The sequence below is a fragment of the Bison bison genome, unplaced genomic scaffold, assembly GCF_000754665.1.
Source record: "Bison bison bison isolate TAMUID 2011002044 unplaced genomic scaffold, Bison_UMD1.0 scf7180017864302, whole genome shotgun sequence".
NCBI classification, from domain to species: domain Eukaryota; kingdom Metazoa; phylum Chordata; class Mammalia; order Artiodactyla; family Bovidae; genus Bison; species Bison bison.
Genome location: NW_011494874.1, coordinates 7,299,904 through 7,320,625, shown reverse-complemented (window position 1 = coordinate 7,320,625; position 20,722 = coordinate 7,299,904). Strand labels below are relative to the sequence as shown.

The following is a 20,722-nucleotide window of genomic DNA, read 5'->3' as shown; positions in this document are numbered from 1 at the left end:
TTTAGGGTAGTGCTTGTAGTGCCTCTTAATTAACATTACTGATTTTAGAAGCAGATTTTTATTTAATTTGACATTAGTCTCAGAAAATTTAAAAGAAATACTCTCATTAAACCTTTGATGATATGATTTTTTTTTCTTTTTACTCCTATTAATCAGGTTGCAGGGTAACCGATGAAATTTTACATCTAGTACCAAACATTGACAACTTCAGGTTAACCCTGAGAGCTATCAAACTGTGGGCCAAACGTGAGTTCAGAATTTGTTGGCTAGCTTATTAAACATGTTTAAGCTTTGGTTCAACACTAACTTTTCCTTTTTGCTTTTCCCTATCAACAGGCCACAACATCTATTCCAATATATTAGGTTTCCTCGGTGGTGTTTCCTGGGCTATGCTAGTAGCAAGAACTTGCCAGCTTTATCCAAATGCAATAGCATCAACTCTTGTACATAAATTTTTCTTGGTATTTTCTAAATGGTATGTGTTTAGATTATATTAAAATAAAATTGATTGTAGACACTGAAGTTTAGTCTTATTTCTATGACATTTCTGCAGCTGGTCTCAGATTCAAATTTAAGTTCACGATGTAGCAGTGTAGATAGCCTTGGGGAGATCGTGTTGCATATAAAGTGACAAGCCTAATTCTGTTCCTTTTGCCAGCTTTCCCAGGGTAGTAAGGCAGGTCCTGTTTGTACTTCATGCGTAAACCTACTCTCCAAATAAACTCTGAATTTTAGCTGTAATGTTTGCTAAAATCCAGTGAGTTGATAGGTTGGGATATTAGTTACTTTGGATAAAACTTCCCACCTCGTTTACTCTTTGTTGTTTGTTGTTAAGTCACTTCAGTCGTGTCCGACTCTGTGTGACCCCATAGACGGCAGCCCACCAGGCTCCCCCGTCCCTGGGATTCTCCAGGCAAGAACACTGGAGTGGGTTGCCATTTCCTTCTCCAGTGCATGAAAGTGAAAAGTGAAAGTGAAGTCGCTCAGTCGTGTCCGACTCTTCGCGACCCCATGGACTGCAGCCTACCAGGCTCCTCCTCCCATGGGATTTTCCGGGCAAGAGTACTGGAGTGGGGTGCCATTGCCTTCTCCACATTTACTCTTTGAATTCTTCTAAATCTGTAGACCGTTAGTTTCTCATGGTTGTTTGTTTTGCTTTTAGCTGCCCATTTATCTTTGGTAGAATATTAAAGATATAAATGTTTATATGGCTTTTAAGGGTAACTATAAGTGCTTGAAAAGCAGTTGATTATCCCTTTGAAATTATTAACCCAGGAAAGGTTTTTTTAAAGCTCTTCCTCATTTAAGCTTGGTCACATTTGTCAGCCATTATTTAGGTAAGATAAAAGATTGCTATTTCATATTAGTTGCTTTGACCCAACAGGTTAGAGTTCTTGGTTTTTAATCAAATTGATCTGAAAGCTTTGTCTTCCCTATTTGTGTCAACCTCTCTACCTTCTCCCTCTAAAATGGTGTTTTAGTAAGTTTTATAAAAATTAGAATTATTCAGAGATAATTTATAATTAGAGCTTTGTCACACTTTTCAGAACACACCCTGTAATTTATGGATTTGATAGCATTTAATTATATATAACCAAAATTGGTGAGAAAAATGTCAGAATTTCTCTTTATGCTGCACGTACATAGCAAATAATATTTTTAAGAAGCTAGTCTTGATACTGTGTGGTGTAGTCCACGGGTTTGCAGAGTCAGGCACCACTTAGTGAATGAACAACAACAACAATCTTGATACTAAAGGTGCCAAATGTTTTCCAGTTTTTTTGTTTTCTCTTATATAAAGACTGAAGTAGCTAACTCAACAGGACACATCTTTAAAACAGTGTGTTCACATCATTACTCATATTCATGTTAATAAACTTTAAGTCATGAGATAGAGATTATAATTATTCATACTCCTTTGCCTATAACGAATTAGCTTTTCATCCTGGGTTGTCTTTGGAGCTAGCATAAAGATAGGATTTTTGTCTTTTCATGGGAGATTCTATCCTGTTCAACTTTGAGATGAACACATCAGATTGTCTTGGGGTGGTACTTTTTAATTTGAATAGTGCTTTATCCGTTCTTTGAGAGGTAGAGAAGATGTTTGACTTAAGTCTGAGAAAGCTACCAGGTGGTTGGAGTTAATTTCATAGAAAAAAATTAATCCAAGTAGTCTTAACGTCGACAGAGGAGTAAAAAGTTATATATACCAAGAATGCAAAATGAATGAAGAAGAATCACATTCACAAATGCTGTATGTTTAGCAAAATACGTGTAGATGGTAATATCCAATAGTCTTATCAAGTGCTACAATCTTTTTAAACAGGGAATGGCCAAATCCAGTCCTATTGAAACAGCCTGAAGAATGCAATCTTAATTTGCCTGTATGGGACCCAAGGGTTAGTGTATTATTTTTTCCCCTACAAATTCGCACTGTGCAATAACAAGTAGAAGTCATCTGCATAAACTGAGGGAGACTTCCCATTCTGTTACATATGAGTGGACATGTTCGTATCACACTTTTTTTAAATCTCAACTAGAATTGTCCTCTGGTGTGAGAAGCATAATTATGTACCCTGGAACCACATTTAATTGTACGTAGTTTATAATATCAAAGTCACTAACAATTTATATATAGAACTACCTTGTAAGTCAAAGTTGTGTGGGCATTTGTGCTTAAAAAAATAATAATAAAAGGATACTAAAAATCCCTGTATTTTTTTTTGTTCGATCTAAATATTCTGTTAAAATTGGGTTATTGTAGGAAAACTGTTGCTTAATGTTTAATCATGACAGATAATGTCTAAGCAATATCACTTCAATTACTATGATATAATTGTAAAAATTGGTTTGGCGAAATCAGATTACAAAAGCATGGTTGGGCTGAAGAGGAGCCTCCATTCTGCTTTTTTGGAAGTTATGACCTTCATTGCTAACTCAGTTTAAATGTTAACAACATGCACTTTATTAATGGATAAAAGAAATTTAGGTTTGTAAGGCTTTCTAGGTTTATAAAATTCTATTTATCTACACTGTTTATTTTTTCATTATAGTATCAAAAATATTTTCAGTTTTAAGCCTTGTTAATGACATCAGGTTGTATATTTTCAGGTTTTCCAAACCTCAAGACAATTTAATTTGGGAAGGATATGAATTTACAATTTTTTCTGTTAAAAAATGGCACTTTCGTCATTAGTTATATGGATTAAGATTAATAGTTATTAAATTGTTTTGTTATCTTTTAAAATGATACCAACATGGATAATGTAGTTGTACCCTGTGTTAATAAGCTACTCCTGATAAGTTAAGGGTATATTAAAGACTTTAAGTTTCCAGCTTGTTTAAAATTCATTTTACACAGAACATGCTGTAATGTGACGTTTCTCAAAAATGTAATTGTGTGTGCATCCCTATTTCTGTTGTTGACAAAAGAAAAACTAAACATCAGTAGGTGCCAGTTAGAACCTTTATTTTGCTCAACAGGCTCACTGTTTCTAGTACAGTCACCAGAGTAGTCATGCCCAAATGATTGAAACAACCCATTAGTTAAGACCAAGTCACAGTTTCTGTAAAGAATTCCTTAAAAAAAAAGTCTCTTTACATGGTTTTTCTTTCTCAACTCCAGCTATGAATGAAATAAAGTTTAATCATTGGTTCAGTTTAACAAGGGGTAAAAAGTCCAAGTATCTGTTGACTATGTACTTGAAGAAACTGATTGGCTGTTGTTGTATGTAGGTAAACCCCAGTGATAGGTACCATCTTATGCCTATAATTACACCAGCATACCCACAACAGAACTCCACGTACAATGTGTCCGTTTCAACACGGATGGTCATGGTTGAGGAGTTTAAACAAGGTAAGTGTTTATCCTTATGCTCTCCTTTATACAGGAAGGATTTACATACCATTGTTCACCCAGTAATCGGGTATTCAATTAAATGGAAGAAAGCATTCACCAAAGTGGATTCTGGTGTTATTAATTACAGATTATATTTGAGAATTAACTTGAAAAACTCAGTTTAATTTCTTTTAAGCAATTTATTCTTAATTATATATTGGAAGATTTAACATTTAAAGCTGTGTCCTTAGCTGGGCCTTTTATGATTTAGTGCCATACTATTGCCATGTGAAATTTTAAATAGTATCAGTTTGTCTCTATTGATTGACATGAGAGGCTTTTAGCAGGCTGTATACTTGGAAAAAGCTTTGAGTAGGATTTTGGCCACACTGCCCACTGTTTTAGAATAACCTCTAAACTTCTGAATCCTATGAGTATTGCTAATTTGAAGGAGTAGCTATGGTAAATGATCTTTGAGGGAAGTAGCTTGAACTGGATTATTTAATTTGACACAAGTCAAGGAAATAGAATCAGCTGTATGACTACCAACTTCAAACTCAGATTTGTAAAGTTGTTTTTGTAGTCTAAAGGGGCTCTTCATGGGAAGATGTTACTGTCCTTTTACAGGAAATTTTTTTAGAAGGGCAGGAAAGTCTATGGAAAAAAATTTTTTTTTTCTTGGGTAACTCAAGTGCTTCAGTTTTAGGAGGGAGGCATTCTATGAGCATGGCATTTTAAAGTAATGGCAATTTTCCAGAAACCTGAATCTCAAGTTCTCCAGCTTTTTTTGTTTTTGAAAAGAGTGGACGTATGTAAGAATCTTTATGCTGTAGAGTTTGTAGACTAAAATTGCTGTTAAAATTATGATTTTAGGATTATAATGAATGCATGTGGTATAGTTAAAAGATCTTTAAAATTCTAGATTCTTAGACTGAAGCATGCAAATATTTTAATATGTTTTTAATTTAGGTCTTGCTATCACAGATGAAATTTTGCTGAGTAAGGCAGAGTGGTCCAAACTTTTTGAAGCTCCAAACTTCTTTCAAAAGTACAAGTATGTATTTTAAGGCATGTCGGACATGTTGCTCTCTTAAGTATTGATTTTAATGGTAGCATATGTGACATCTCTTGCTAGACTAATGTAGTTTGAATTTTGCTTTAAACATGTATACACGTTTTCTTCTTGTTACAAAGGGCATACTGTTTTAGAAAACATACGATTATTTGTCAAGGTACAGTGTAGTCCCTACAGTCTTGCTGCCTGATGTAACCGAATTTCTGCATTTGTAGCAACATCAGTTCTGAGGGTTTGCTAGTCACCACCAAAACTCTAAATCTGCATAATTTGGCAAAGGAGTGAACTGTTAAAATCTGTAGTTAATATTCTCTTCTAAGTAATTATTTTCATCCAGTTCTGGAAGCTTATTCTTAAGATTTTCTATAACACAGGCAGAGCTAATAATATGTCAATATATGTAGTCAGCAAAATGTTTGCAGTCGTTACAGCACATGATTGGCCTACCGTTTCCCCTTACTGTTCATAAAGCCCCTCAAGTATTTCTACAAATATTTTCATGGACTCTCAGTGGGTGTCATATTTTTTACTAATGGTTTTAATATAATGATTTAATACTTCAGAATAGGTTAATAGCCTGATTGTGTTGGTTTTGATGAAAACTGTAAGTTATAATAAATCTGACTTTAAAAAAAAAATGGACTTGCACTTTTATTTGCCCTGAGCTGAAAACTTGCCAAAGTCCCACTTAAAAAAATTTTTTTTCTTTAATGCCTGAAACTTTCCTGACCATTTGATCTTATGTTGGATTGTGTTTTGTAATAACCTAAGCAAGATTGCTTTATGCTATTTCCCCAATTAAAAATAAGAATGATGACCTTCATGATGTCTCTGTGTTTTGTTTCTGTATCTTTTGCATGAAAAAGCAATAATGGAGCCAGCTTAATTGTTGTGTTCTGGGAGCACTGCATTGTCAGTAAAAATTTTAAATAGCGTAACATTGAATGTTCTTGTTTACTATTCCCCATAAGTTGTGCTTTTCCATTTGGCGGACAAGTTTGCATCGTTTTTTATTTTAACCACTGTTGAGCAAGTACCTTTGAACATTTAAACTAATAAACATATTTTGATACTTTAAAAACTGGCATGAGAGAGCACATGATTACTTGTAAAGAGAATAAAGAAACTGATCTTGTAGAAGTATCAGCATCTCTTAATCCCTGAAACTCCAAGATGAAGCTAGATAGATTCTTCTTTTTGTCCCATTTTCTTGTAGGAATGAGAAGTGGGTAGAATGAAGTTCTTCTAAGTACGTACTTAAGGGGTTTCTTTCTCTTTTTTCACTTTAAGAAAGGTTAGTGTTGAAGCTGAACAAATCTTGATATTGTCATCTATTTAAATTTGTATTACTAGAACTTGGAAGGGTGTGTGTGTGTGTGTGTGTGTGTGTTTTGACACTTGTTTAATCTTTCTTTTAAAACTTTTAAGGTTATCCTTCAAAACGTGTGCCAAGTAGTACATGTAAGGTGTGGTCTGTTGACTGATTGTCTTCACTGAATTCTCTTGGAACAAATTATTTTAGGTTATTAAAAGCAACTTGAAACATAGAAATGAGGATGCAGCAACAAATAGAGGAAATTGTATCAGATAATTTCAGCTGTGAGCCCTGGGAAAAAAGATTTGAAAAAATGACAACAAGCAGCTGATTTTACCTATACCAAATTCACTTATGTCTTAATTTTTCTCAAAAATTTTCCTCTTAAAAAATTGGTAATTGTTATCATTAGACTGAGTATTCCCAGGTTTGAATTTTTCTTTTACTATATTATATGAAATACTCCAAAGATTAGCTGTTCAACTGAATTGAACCGCTTAGTTTTTTCTTGTCAAAGTTGGTTAAGCTTATTCAAGTATATCCTGAAAGTGTTGTGTTTGTTATGTATAGGATTCTAAGTCATCTGTGGTCTACCTGCCTACCTTTCTTGGAAGGGAGAAAACCAGGAAGGAAATTTTCAGTTGTCTTAGAAAGCTTGTGGAAAAGGGATAACATTGCCTTGTGGAATTTTACAGTCTTAAGAAAATACTTTTCATGTTCTACCGTTAAAGATACTTAAGCTGACATAAGTAACCAGCAGTAAAGTAAATCACTATTGACATAGGAAGTGTGAAGACTTACTTCAGATGTTCAGTTTCCTTAGGAAACAAGGAAGGAAAGGTATTAGGGGAAAAAAACTAAATGTTCTCAAGAATAAGACTAATGATTGATCATTTCAAGGAGTCTGTATGTATAGAATAATTTAGCCTCAGAACGTGTTAAAAGCTTTAAGAGCAATGAACTCTATAATTTCTTGAACCTGAGTTACTTGAAGATGGAACTGCAAGGATTTTTGCTAAAGAAATAAATTAGATTTTCGGTATAATGTCTGGAGTTGTTACCTACCCAGGGAAAATGTTCATGTGATGAAATGGCCAGGAAACCTACCTAAAAAAATGCTTTTGGGGGGATGAATAGTTGTGAGGTAATAAGAACAACTAAAGTGTTTTTAAAGAGGTTTTAATTCAGTATGTGGTAGGTTTTTATAGTTAGGTTTTAATTGAAAACTGATAATCTTTAAATCTGGGGAAAAGTTAATCATTTTTGCATTTTTCCATTTTAGTACCTGAAGCACAATCATGACATTGTGAAATAGAGGATAGTATTTTTTGAAGCAGCAACAAAATTGAATATAGTCTAAGTTTAGAGCTATTTTTAGTCTCTGTGCTCTGATAGGAAACTTATTAATGGTAGATTATTTCTATTACTGTGTTTTATATCTCCCACTTCATATTTGCTTAAATGAGGCTGAGTCAAGAACATTTAACTTCAGCGTACATACTTGTTGGTGGTTTAACACTTTCAGCTATATTTAAACAGATGCCTTTATTGTAAACCATGTGCAGAGTAGACCCCTCCCCTGCCCTGGCCCATTGGCTTTCAGTAAGAACCAAAGTTGAACTCTCTAAGCTTTAGAACTTTAAACTTTTAATTGCCAACAAGATTATGTTCAAGTGAATTTATATTTTGCCATAAATAGAAAACACTGTGTATCATTTAAGCTTTTGTTAAAGACTCAGATGGTCATTAAGAGCGTCTTTTTCACTAGTGTGGTGCTAGAGTGATTTGGAGATCTGAGTTTTGTCCTAATAGGTGAACCCGGACAACTTTGTCTTCTTGAGTTTTTGTGTGCATGCCTGCTTTTTATACTTTGTCTTCTCCTGTTACAAGTTGTTATACTTTTCAATTTTTCTCCATACCCCTGCCTCCCCGCCACCCCCGCCCCCCTCCATAAAGTTTGTTGTCCATTCTCAAACTCCCAGGAAACTGGAACTCAGGTTACTGAGCTTATTAGGGTTTTGTTTGACTTACAAGAGCATGTAGGGCCGTAAGAGAATTTTCTGTATACGTAAAATGCATGAGCTTTTAGTGCTTTTATGTGACTTTTGACTTCTATTTATTTGGGCCATCTGTGTGTGTTTCGTATGTTTGGTTTGCTCTAAATAATTGCTGAACAAATTAAACTGGTGAAGGAAAGAAAGTATTGGTCTCTGGAGTTGGACTGCATATTTACTTTTCTCTCTGCATGTTTTCATATTTATGTGTATTATCTCTGTTAACCTTAAGTTTCTACATCAAGTTTATTTAAAATTGTGGTCATACTCTTGACTTTTCCAACTAGTATCTGGATTCAGTAATGATGTCAGTTTGCCTTTTGAGGTAAAGTTTCTGGTGAGAAGTTTAACTTCTGTCACCATTTTAATGGATTTTGTAGAAAAGTACATTGAATTGAAATTTTTTTTTTCAGTCTTAGGAAGTTGAGTTATACTTTAGATTTAAATAGTTTGTTTCAAAAACATTTGAAAATAGATACTTGGTCATGATCATGTTTTCTGAAATGAAAACTTGATTTTGTTCCAATTTGAATGGTATTGAATTCCACATAGAAATCATATTACTTTGTTACTCTCACGTTAATGATGTCTGCTTCTTTGTTATAGAAATTCATAGTGTTGTTTGAAAAAAATGATGAGGCATGACTTAAGTATTGTTTACTTTTTGCTACCTTTTAATTTGAATTAAAAAGCATAATGTATTGGATACTATTTTTGAAATTATTGATGTAGTGTGTGTATATTTAGTGATCCTGCTTTTGTGGCTAAAGCCTTGGTGCTTTATTTCCATCAAAGCAATTTTGCTTTAATGGGTTATATTTTAGTGAGGTGGCTCTTTAAAGATAAGGCACTCCACTAGAATCATTGAACCAAATTATCAGTGATGTTTAGTCAATGTTTTTGAATTAAGCTGCTTTGGGGGTAATTTTTCGTAAAATTACTTTCTTTTACAGAAGAATTAAACTTGCCCAGTAGTTGCTAAACTTGTGGAATTTAGTGTTTATGATTTTATGTGCAAACTGAAATTGCAATTCTCTCTTGCTGAATTGATCTATAACTGTCACGAAGCTTATTACATTATGGTGTTAATATCCAGCACAAAGCACTTAAATGAAATAAATAGCATGTTGTCTTTATCTTCAAAGGCATTATATTGTACTTCTAGCAAGTGCACCAACTGAAAAACAACGCCTAGAATGGTGAGTAAAAGATTAGACTTTACAAAACAAAAAAAATACTTCAGAACGAATCAGATAGCCCCAGAACACAGTAGGAGATGGAAGTCCTTAAAACATCAAGTTTGATTTTGTTCATAAATACAGCTTTACTACTTAAATGGAAGTTTTAATGGAAGTATAGAAATTTGGAGATCCGTATACAACTTTGTTTTTTTTTTCTTATAGAGATCCATGTATTATTTCTTAAGTGTATTTAAAGTGCTTTCTTTTAGTTTACTGATTTTTGTCTGTAAATATTTCTGGGGATGTCTTTTGTAACCTTCCTTGTTTGAAATGTGACTTGATTTGCTTCTTGCGGTTTTTACTTCATTATTTTTGAGCTAGAACATAAGGTTTTAATTTTATCTATGGGAGTTGAGACAGTTGAACTGCCCTCGTGTATTCAAGTTATCTTCATATTATAGCTTTATACAAACTTACTTGACTTTGTGCATTTTGTTTTATTTTTTAATTAAAAAATAATTTTCATTAATAATGAGTGACATTTGTTCAGGGTGGGCTTGGTGGAATCAAAAATCCGAATCCTGGTTGGAAGTTTGGAGAAGAATGAGTTTATTACACTGGCTCATGTGAATCCCCAGTCATTTCCAGCACCCAAAGAAAATCCCGACAAGTAAGCAATTCTTTAAAATCTGGATTCCCCATCTTTTCAGCTTTTGCTCATGGAAGTTTTATAGGCAGTTTTTAATAACTCGAGTCACTATTCTTTTGAGCACATCAGGGTCAGACCAGTGAGTTCCAATTCTTCACTTTAGCAATATACCTTCTCCCCTTTTTGTAGAGTGGTTTTTAGAATAGCTGCTGTATCAAACATCAATCTTTGCTTTTTTATTTTTTTTACAAAGAGAAAATGCTTTGATTTGACCTTGCAAAAATTTGCTTTGTGGTGGGTTCTGGGAATTTAAAAACATAAGTTACTAAAAGCTGCCCCACTTTATTTTAAGAATCTTTTATAGGTCAGTTTCCAGTTTGATTGTTGCAGTTTTATTAAGCATATGAAATTCTACTTTGCCTATAACCACTTTATTTGGTGGGCGAGGGAAGTTTTAATAGCTTTTTTTTCAAGATATAGTACTAAAGATTGAAAAATATTGGTAAATAGATCACTTAAGTTGGTGGTGTAATAGAATAGCTATTACTGTTTTTATAGATGAATTTCTTTTGCATTCATGTAAAAGAGTTGCCATTTGAGTTTTTTATACATTTTTTTTGTTGCTGCAATCTTAATCATTAAAAAGACCGATCCGTTCAATAGATGTATCATTAAATGTTCAAAAGTAGCTGAATCACCCATTATTATTCTTGTTATGCTGTGGTCAGACTTCATGCTACCTTTTCAGTTGAGTTTCAGGAATTATATATTAAGGTCTAGTTAAATTTTTATATCTAGACTAGTTTTGTTTCAGATTTTTCTAAACTGTCATTAATTTATGTAACTTTCTTGGAAGTGCCTTTGGTACTTTTGATCATTAAAAACACTTTATGTTAGTACATAGATAATGAAGAGGATATTTGTCGTAGGACTCCAGTTTTTTATAAAACAGTAGAAATACAGAGGGCAGATGTAGAGGAGGAATTTGAGTTTTGATGGAATTTGGTTTATAACTTAGTTTGCTTGTGTATTTGTATTCTGAGTTTTTCCATGTACATTGGGTTGTGAAGCACATTGATAACTGTTTTCATGAAATCCTTATAAATTATTATAATACTCTTTATTTTACAGGGAAGAATTTCGCACGATGTGGGTGATTGGGTTAGTGTTTAAAAAAACAGAAAACTCTGAAAATCTCAGTGTTGATCTCACCTATGATATTCAGTCTTTCACAGATACAGGTATATTTCTCCTTGGATAATCAAAACATATACTTGCATATTTGAATCATCTTCATGTATACCATAGTAGAATTTGTAATAACTTGGGAATTTGTAATTACTTGGGAATATTTTACAGTGATCATCAAAATAACCTTAATATTTTTGGATTAGGTATTAGTTTCAGTAATGTCTAATATATTAAATAATTTTTTTCTTTTGTGGTATACCTAAAATTAAACAGTTGAACCACTTTAAATTTAAGTTGTGTGTGATTACTTTATGAAATTAGAAATAGCCTGGGTATTTGATTCTCTTAAAAGACTGAGTCTGTGTCTGATTGCCTTAATAGTCCTGAACCTTAGAAAATTTTGGAGCTAAACTTTGGTGAAATGAGGTTGTTTATCCTGTGAATTATAGACTCAAGTTTTAATTCATGAATGTGCTTAGTTGCTCAGTTGTGTCCGACTCTGCGGCCCCGTGGCCTATAGCCCTCTAGGCTCTGCCCATGAGGAATCTCTAGGCAAGAATACTGGAGTGGTTGCCGTTTCCTTCTCCAGTTCATGACTAGGGAATACAGTATGAGTTACATTTTGGATTGACCTGAGATACAAGGTAGTATGGTTTAACTAAAACCTTACTACTAGAAGTAGTTAGCAGAAGCTAAGGCTCTACAGAAGTAACAAATCATGTAGAGATACTTGGACTAGAAAATTTATTTTGTGCATTATACCTTATTGAACTGCTTATCACACTTTGTACTTATGCTCCATCAAGATTTTATAGCATATTAAAGAAATATTGGGGAAAGAAATATTTGGTTGTCCTGTATCTTGAAACATTTTAATGGAATACTTTGTGGGATTTTCTGACAAAACAAATGTAACTTGTTGAAAGCTCAAGTTCTTGCCCTTGTCTCCTTTAGCATTAAATCTTTTTAATCTCAGGTGAGAAATGAGATCTGGCAGCTGTGAATTTACAGTTGCTCAAGTTAGAAATCTTACAGTCTTTGAATCCTGTTTTCCCCATACTTGGTATTAATCTATTAAAAAAAAAAATCTTGTCCCTATTTTCAGAGTACATTGAGATTCTTGGTACTATTTGCTATTTCTCCTGCTTTTACCCAAGCCTCTTATCACTGGTCTTTTGGATCACTGCCATTGTTGTAATTTTCTTATTCTGCCCTTCATCTGTTCTCAGTCAGCATCCAGATGATACTAAGCTAAATCATGTCTCACCTACTAAAAGCGTACCCATCTCCCTCTGAATCAGTCCATATCCTTACTGTGGTTTGCAAGCCTTTATGTGACCTAGTCTTCCCATTATGACTTTGACCTCATTTCTTTGTAATTGTGTACACATATATATAATTTCTTTATATAGAAAACTTATAATAAGTTCAGAATCCTTTATCCATGTGTCTTGAGGTCAGGAAAGTAATAAAGTAATAATATTTCCAGTGGGGAACAACATTCTATGGTCAAAGACAGTAATATTTCTATATAATATTTACATACAGTATAGGTACAAATAGTTCAGATCAGAATCTGTCTTTGGGGACTTTAGGGTTACAGGTAAGGGCTTATGGGTCTTCTACTTTCCCTTCTCCCCATGGCCTTTTTGTCATTCCTCAAACATCCCAAGCATGCTCAGGACCTTTTGTTCTTAGTGTTTGCGCTTCCTAGAAAGGATCCCACAGGGTACTCTGAGCTTATTTACCAACTTTCATGTGAGTCTCCACTCACATGTAATCTGTTTCCCTGCTAAGCTTCCTGTCTTGTTCCCCTACTCAGTTTTTTCCTCCATAGCACTTATCACCCATCTGATATGAAATATACATTACATTTTGTTCTCCACTAGAATGAAGTTTGAGGTTTTTTTGGTCTCTTATTTCCTGCTATATTCCCCATGTCAAGAACATATGATATTTTCCATTTGGGTACCTTCTGACTTTTGTTTTGTTGCAGTTGTTACATACTTGGTCTAGAATTTTATATATTGCTAGCATAAATAGAATCCCAGGGATGGGGGAGCCTGGTGGGCTGTCGTCTCTGGGGTTGCACAGAGTCGGACACGACTTAAGCGACTTAGCAGCAGCAGCAGCAGCATAAATAAGTATGAATTTAAGAAGCCCCTTTTCCCCAATTGTCACTCCTTGAGGAGTTAACTCTTATTACTCTAAGAGTTAATACACTGGAAGAATTAATATAGTCTCTTTTTATTCATTATGTATACCTTGTGGTAAAAGACATTTATTAGAGTTTGCTCAGGCAATGAATTATGTCAGATCAGAGATGACATTTTGACCAGATAATTTTACTGATAGGCAGTATTAACGAAGAACGGTTTCCTACTTGAGAATAGCTTCTCCTGAATGAGTTTAACTGCCTTTATTGCATGTTCTTTTGCTTGTAACAATTTCCTAATTTGTATAGTTTATAGGCAAGCAATAAACAGCAAGATGTTTGAGGTGGACATGAAAATTGCTGCGATGCACGTAAAAAGAAAGCAACTCCATCAACTACTGCCTAGTCATGTGCTTCAGAAAAAGAAAAAGGTAAATTTAGAAAGTACTTAGAAGGCATTACTAATCAGTGTTTTATGTGTCCAGCCTATCAGTATTTCAGAATTTAGGCTCAGTCAGTAAGTTGTATTTGAAATATAGATCACAGCATTTTGAAAATCTCTTATATGGGGAAATTACGTTACGTGAAACTTTGTTCCTAATCAGTTTCTTTCACATAACTTCCTTTAGACTTCAGATTAGTTGAAGTACTTCACAGCATTATTTTATATATATATTTGTGTTCTCTTCAGAAATCTCTTCTTCTTATCAATTTAACATCACACATTAGTATGTACTTTCCTTTGAAAAGTAAAGAAAGTTAAATTACATAATATGTAGATCAAGTAAATTATATGACTTTTTAAATGAAAATGATTTTATTTTATAAGAATTACACGTGTGTATTATTTAAAAATTAGAAGTTATTATAAGATGACTGGCAGTGGTAACCAGATGTAATGTTTTGTAGTATGTTCTTCTGTTGTTGATGCTTCCTGTTGGATAACTTTTGTTAGCCATGTTTTTCTTATTTGGATTTATTATAGTTATTAAAATTTTAGTACAGAAATAACGTTTTTACTTTAAGTGGTTTCCAAAGTGTCTTATTTTTAAAATGAAATACAGCAGTGAAAATACGTGAGCTCGAGGTACATATGTTGGGTTAAAAGTACAGATATTCACACATATATATATATATATATAGGTTTGCAATATATTTTTTAAGATACAATACAAAATAAAAGGATGTGTTAGAGGATAAGGACTGTTGCGTTCCGGATGGTGGTTTATTATCTGGGCCTGGGATTGGGAAGAAAGGAATGAAGTTACACACAGTTCAAGTTCAGGTTCCACTGCCTCCTAGCTGTGAGACTTGGGCAAGTTGTGTATAAATATCATGTTCTTGATTTGCCTTAGAACTGTGGTAATTTTATCTACCTTATTATGTAATCTGTGAGGATAAAATGTACCTAAACCTGTAAAACTAGTAATCCTCAGATTTGTTTCTGTTACCACCACCATCATCATCATTCATAACATAGAGGTACTATTTTTTTAGGTGTAAAATGCATAAAAGTATATTTCATTTTTTAAAATAACATTATATTAAAGCCTTTCTACACACTTATTATTACTTCTCATGAATTATCAAATCTAGAACATGACAAAATGTATTTCCTATTATTGAGCTTATTATTTTTTTCATAAAGTTAGCGTATAATTTATCATTAAATTATTTTATTTTTAAAATAAAAGTTTGTCTTCTGATTGTACCTTGGTGTCACATTATTAATGGGTTTAAGCAACTATACTTGCATGTGTGTTTACTGCATACGAAAATACATAAACATTTTGTGTTTTTAGAAATGAATGTGCATAATTAGATTATGTTCTTCCATGCTTAGCCATTTTAGTGAAATAGAAATATTTATAAAGGAGGTAATTAGGTTTTCCTGAACCTTTAAAAACTGAATTAAAACCTTTAATTCAGATTAAAGACTTTTAGAATTCCTGTTTACATGGCAGTGTTATATTTGGAACAACTAGATTGTAATTAAAGTAAATTAATTTTTTATTCTATTACTTAAGATAGTACCTAGATAAAATCTTCTAGATTATAAAATGTATCATTAGTGATCAGACATTTATTTTGTCCAAAAATTGTATCACATAGAGTTTAACCATAATCTCACTGTCGATTTCACCTGTCTCAATATTTTAGTGTATATCTATACAGACTCTTAGTGCATGTATGTAACCACAGATGATGTGCATTTTTTAAGAGGTTTTTAATGATACCTACTCTTTTGTGACCTGCTTTTTCGGGGTGCTTTCAATTTTGTGACCATTTATCCAGATTATATTACAAATACTAAGTGTCTGGTTGGTATTTCTTTGATGATGGTTAAATCTCATCTTCCCCACTTGGTCATTATTGATCTGTAATATACACAAGTGCTATCTCTGAGGCATTCACTCTAGGTTATCTTGTCATTTGGGAATTGGAGTGGTATACATGCATTGTACACACACACAGGCACGTACATACATATGGGGTATGGGTTTTTTTTAATAATGCAAATTACTTCCATTAAAATGTTTCTGTAGGTGAGTGAACACAAACTAAAAGTGTTCTGAAAAAAATGAAATGAATTTGATGTTATAATAGTGCTGATTGCAGAAACAGAAACTTTAAGTTAATTTAAAATCAACTTTTATCCCTTAGTACTGTTTATAGCTTTTTAGCTTTTGGTTTTCCTGCAATGAGTAACTGTTTTTGAGTACTTTGTTAAGAGTCAGGACCAACATTTGGATTTACATGTGGTCATTAAGTTTTCAGGAAACTATTTTTGGTTTTATTTTAACAGGATAATTTATACTATTAAATATACCATGTTAAAATCCTAAGTTGCAGATAGAGCTTTGGCAGTCTCTTGCTTTTCAGAGAGGCTTGTACAAATAACTAGGAATAGGCACTGAACTGTACTACTTGATAATTTTTTAAAGAATCAACACATTTTTTATCTTTGTTGTAGAACAATTTGAACTCTATAAACAAAAAATTACTTCTAATCCCACTAACCAGAGATATTCATTGTTGCTATCATCTTTTACTGTTGACGTGTGTGTGTTTATAGTCCTATGACTTAAGTGACCTGTATTTTCATATTAAAGTCCTTTTTAATTTGAGGTGTGTCTTACATGGTGTGTATGTTTAATATATATCATTCCTCCTCCCCCCCACCCCCCAAGGAACTGTAGTTAAATCGAGGACCCCAAGAAGTCAGAAAGTATGTGTCCCAAATCTGCCTTTTATATTTTGGCATGACACTTCTGGTTATCCTAACCTTATTGATTTGTGCTTTTCAGTAGAAGTCATTTATCTGTTAAGTAAAAGATGTTCCTGTTTCAGAGATCTGGATAACATAAAGGTATAATTGACTAAATACTGTATTAATTGCAGCATTCAACAGAAGGCGTCAAGTTGACACCTCTGAATGATAGCAGCCTCGACTTGTCTATGGACAGTGACAACAGCATGTCTGTGCCTTCACCTACTAGTGCTATGAAGACCAGTCCGTTGAACAGTTCTGGCAGCTCTCAGGGGTAAGGAAAAAGGGAAAGGAAGTGGAGTGGCTGTTAGAATAACCAGTTTCTTAAGTTGAAATACCTACTGCCCGTAGTGAACTACACGGTGTGCTAAGGAGAACCAGAAAGAGGGACGCAATCACATTTCTGTCCTGGAGATGCTTATCACCTATGTAGCAGGGGGTAAATATCTGAAAATACTGGAGATCTTCCAGAGAAGATTTGTGTGCGCTTTTTTTAGTGGAAATTTCTTTTGAAGAATTGTCTCTTTAAGAGCATGTAAAGCAGCTTCCCTGATAGCTCAGTTGGTAAAGAATCTACCTGTGATGCAGGAGACCCTGGTTTGATTCCTGGTTGGGAAGATGCCCTGGAGAAAAGATAGGCTAACCAATCCAGTATTTTGGGGCTTCCCTTGTGGTTCAGCTGGTAAAGAATCTGCCTGCAATGCGGGAGACCTGGGTTCGATCCCTGGGTTGGGAAGATCCCCTTGGAGAACAGAACGGCTGCCCACTCCAGTATTCTGGCCTGGAGAATTCCATGGACTGTATAGTCCATGGGGTCGCAAAGGGTCAGACATGACTGAGCATCTTTCACAAAGCAGCTGAACATTTTTATCTTGAAGAAAAAACATGGCTGTGGTGGCAAAAATTAGAGCGAAAAAGCCATATTTATGTTTAACTTCTGTGAATCTTCATAGTGTATCATTGCAGATTTTTTTTTAATGGCTATACTACTGTATTTTCAAAGGGAGCTGTTTATTGTAGATTTTGAGGGGGCTGCTGGTATTTTAAATTGTGATGGTTACATCGATCACTTTGTTTAGTGAGTTGATACTTAAACCAGGAACACTGTTCTAAATGCATGTTATATATTATTTTTTTGAAAAGAGGAGTTTTAAAAATTAAATTGTTAAGGTATATTGTTAAATAATAGCCAGTGGCAAAGATGCAGATTGGGGTGAATTTTTGGATTAGCATGAAATAGAAAATGCCAAGGTGCAATAGATGATGGGGATTTAGTTTTTTTCTCTTTGGCTTTGAATGTGTGATGTGTTTTTAGGCCAGTCATACATAATCTGAAGTCTTTGGGCATCAACCTGGTCCTTAAATCTTGCAGTTTTAAAGCAATTCTGCATTCGTACAGCATTAACTTCCACATTTGTATTTTTAATGGTTTCATCTGTTTTTTTTTGTTTTGTTTTTTGAGTGAAGAAGCAAAAATTTTAGTAAGAATTTCAGAAGTTGTATAAAAACCTTTGTGTACTTTGAGTTTTTTCACATGTATGTAAAATAGATCTTTGCTCAACTATTTATTATGTACTGTCCTTTGCTGTTTTATTTCAGGTTTTCTCTTGCATCTGTGGTGGTTCTGTTTTTCTTTTCTGTTTAATCATTAGATGCTTGTGCCTTTTCAGGGCTCTCTTTTGGTCCTGTGTGCCTTCTCCGTATTCGCTTTGAGGGTGTGGCATCACCCACTCCCTTGACTTCATGTCCTCCCATGTACCAGAGAGCTCAAAACTTTAATAAGCTGACTGCTCTCGCTGCTTGTGCATGTCTTGTAAGCATCAAAAATCCAAGTCCTCTAGTTTTGCCCACCTTGACGTGGCATTCAGCAGTTGGAGAGTGTAAGTTGTAGTGGAAGGAGAGTGAATAACCACAAGAGATACAGGATTTATTTGAGAGAGAAAAGTTAGAGATAGGAGAGTGAAGGAGGGGGGTGATTTGAGTTTCCTGAGACAAAGGGTGAGTGGGATCCGGAACACTGAAGGAGAGATTGGGTTTTGAGATCTTTTGTTGTTTATCTGGACCACTGGATGGCCTTTTAGGATTTCATGAACCCTTAGGTTTTGCACATCGAATCTTATTTCTCAGACCATTTTCTTGTTTTACAGCTTTTGATGGCATTTTTTTATACCCCAAATCATTTAAGTCAGTTACCCTAAATCAAACAAGAACAGGTGTTTTTTTTAGCTCTTCTAATATGGTAGTCATTGGCTGTATGTGCCACTTTAATTAATGTTAAATGAAATCAAATATTTTGTTTCCCATTTGCTGTATTTCAGTGCAGAGTAGCTGCCTGTGTATAATGGTTACCATACTGGTTAGGGTAGACATAGATCATAGTTACAGAAATTCTGTTGAGCAGCACTGCGTTAAAATGTTTCTGTGCTTTTGATTGTTGATTATATTTGGTCAAAGTTAGTTACTGATGTATACATATGTATGAGAAATAAAAGAATCAATCATTTACTTTAAAAATAACTTCACATATTAGATTTTGTTAGAGTTTTATTTATCTCTATTTGCTCTTTTTCACTTTTTAATTTTTGTTCCCCATTTTTAGCAGAAACAGTCCTGCTCCAGCTGTAACAGCAGCATCTGTGACCAACATACAGGCTACTGAAGTTTCTCTGCCACAAGTAAATTCCAGTGAAAGCTCAGGGGGTAAGGAGATGCCAGATAAGGAAATACTTACATTATATTTGGTTTTGGCCTTCATTTTGAAAAATGGCTTTGTTAAGTAGTTTGAATTTAGTTTTTTAATACCATTTTTTTTTTTCCCTTGTAGACTTAAAATAAAAAACTTGTAACTTGGTGTTCTGTAATTTAGCGCTTGTGTATTTATATACTTACTACTTAGGTACATCGAGTGAAAGCATTCCTCAAACTGCCACACAACCAGCCATTTCATCACCACCAAAGCCTACGGTCTCCAGAGTTGTTTCCTCAACACGTCTGGTAAACCCACCACCAAGACCTTCAGGAAATGCAGCAGCAAAGATACCTAATCCTATAGTAGGAGTCAAGAGGACATCCTCACCTCATAAAGAAGAGAGCCCCAAGAAAACCAAAACAGAAGAGGTATCTATATTTAGTCAGTCTTGAGAATAACTACCTTGCCTGTTTTAATATCCAGTGGGAGAAAACCTTGTGAGCCCAGATTTAGAAGCAGCGAGGAGGAAAGCTTTTCGGTCATTTTAGATGGTGCTTCAGTGCTGTAGTTTGCTCTTTTACGCTTTCCCTCTCTTTTCAGTAACTAACTCTTGCATAAAGCTGTGTTTGCTGTTTAAACTTCTGCGGCATGCCTAGGCTATGACGCACCTGAGCCTGGGTTTGCATGTCATCTTCACATATTGCTCTCTGATGACTGTGTCTTTCACATGTACCAGTTCTTCAGCAGCCCCTTTGCAGACAATTTTCTGCTTCTGTATTCTGTATTCCAGGTGGAGTTTTGGAGCTTCTGCACTGTACTTGGTATCAAAGGGTCACTGAGAGGTTCTCAGGGAATTCTTACTGAATGCCTGGCCATAAGTTGCCATATTAGATTAGTTTTGGTACCTTGAATGATTGTGATTATATCCTCCAGCCCTTTAGGAAATTTTCTAATAGTACTTCCACTTTTCATAGTGGTTGGTTTACCTCGTCAAAGTCTCAGATAGTTTTAGGAAAACTGCTAAAAGTGTACATTGATTTTGGTGTTTATCTTAAAATAGAAGTAGCCTTGTAACATACTTTCATTGTTCCCTGGAATCGCTATTACTGTGTTTTCCTGTTAATGAGGCATTCACCATTGTCCCAGAGATGACAGCCCAAGACAACAATTTTGTTAAGATTTTTGGCTGATAACTTGTTATTTAGGAACCTCCTCGTTACATGAAAGTTTCTTTAGAACGGTGGCAAGAAAGGAGGGCTCTTATATAGTGATTTGATTTTTAATGGTGAAAGATTATTGTCTCT

The 20,722-nt window shown here is 34.2% G+C and overlaps 1 protein-coding gene across 1 annotated transcript in view; it reads left to right on the top strand.

Annotated features, from left to right (window-relative positions):
* LOC104996972 (poly(A) polymerase alpha) overlaps positions 1-20,722 on the top strand; it is a 41,758-nt gene that overhangs the window by 12,100 nt on the left and 8,936 nt on the right. The window contains exons 7-18 of the mRNA XM_010851391.1: positions 157-246; positions 337-475; positions 2,327-2,399; positions 3,736-3,856; positions 4,808-4,892; positions 9,428-9,481; positions 10,014-10,133; positions 11,244-11,353; positions 13,768-13,889; positions 16,861-17,003; positions 19,329-19,429; positions 19,626-19,846. Of these exons, the coding sequence (XP_010849693.1) occupies positions 390-475; positions 2,327-2,399; positions 3,736-3,856; positions 4,808-4,892; positions 9,428-9,481; positions 10,014-10,133; positions 11,244-11,353; positions 13,768-13,889; positions 16,861-17,003; positions 19,329-19,429; positions 19,626-19,846 (1,236 nt within the window). The 5' untranslated portion in view covers positions 157-246; positions 337-389. The remainder of the gene's footprint in view (positions 1-156; positions 247-336; positions 476-2,326; positions 2,400-3,735; positions 3,857-4,807; positions 4,893-9,427; positions 9,482-10,013; positions 10,134-11,243; positions 11,354-13,767; positions 13,890-16,860; positions 17,004-19,328; positions 19,430-19,625; positions 19,847-20,722) is intronic.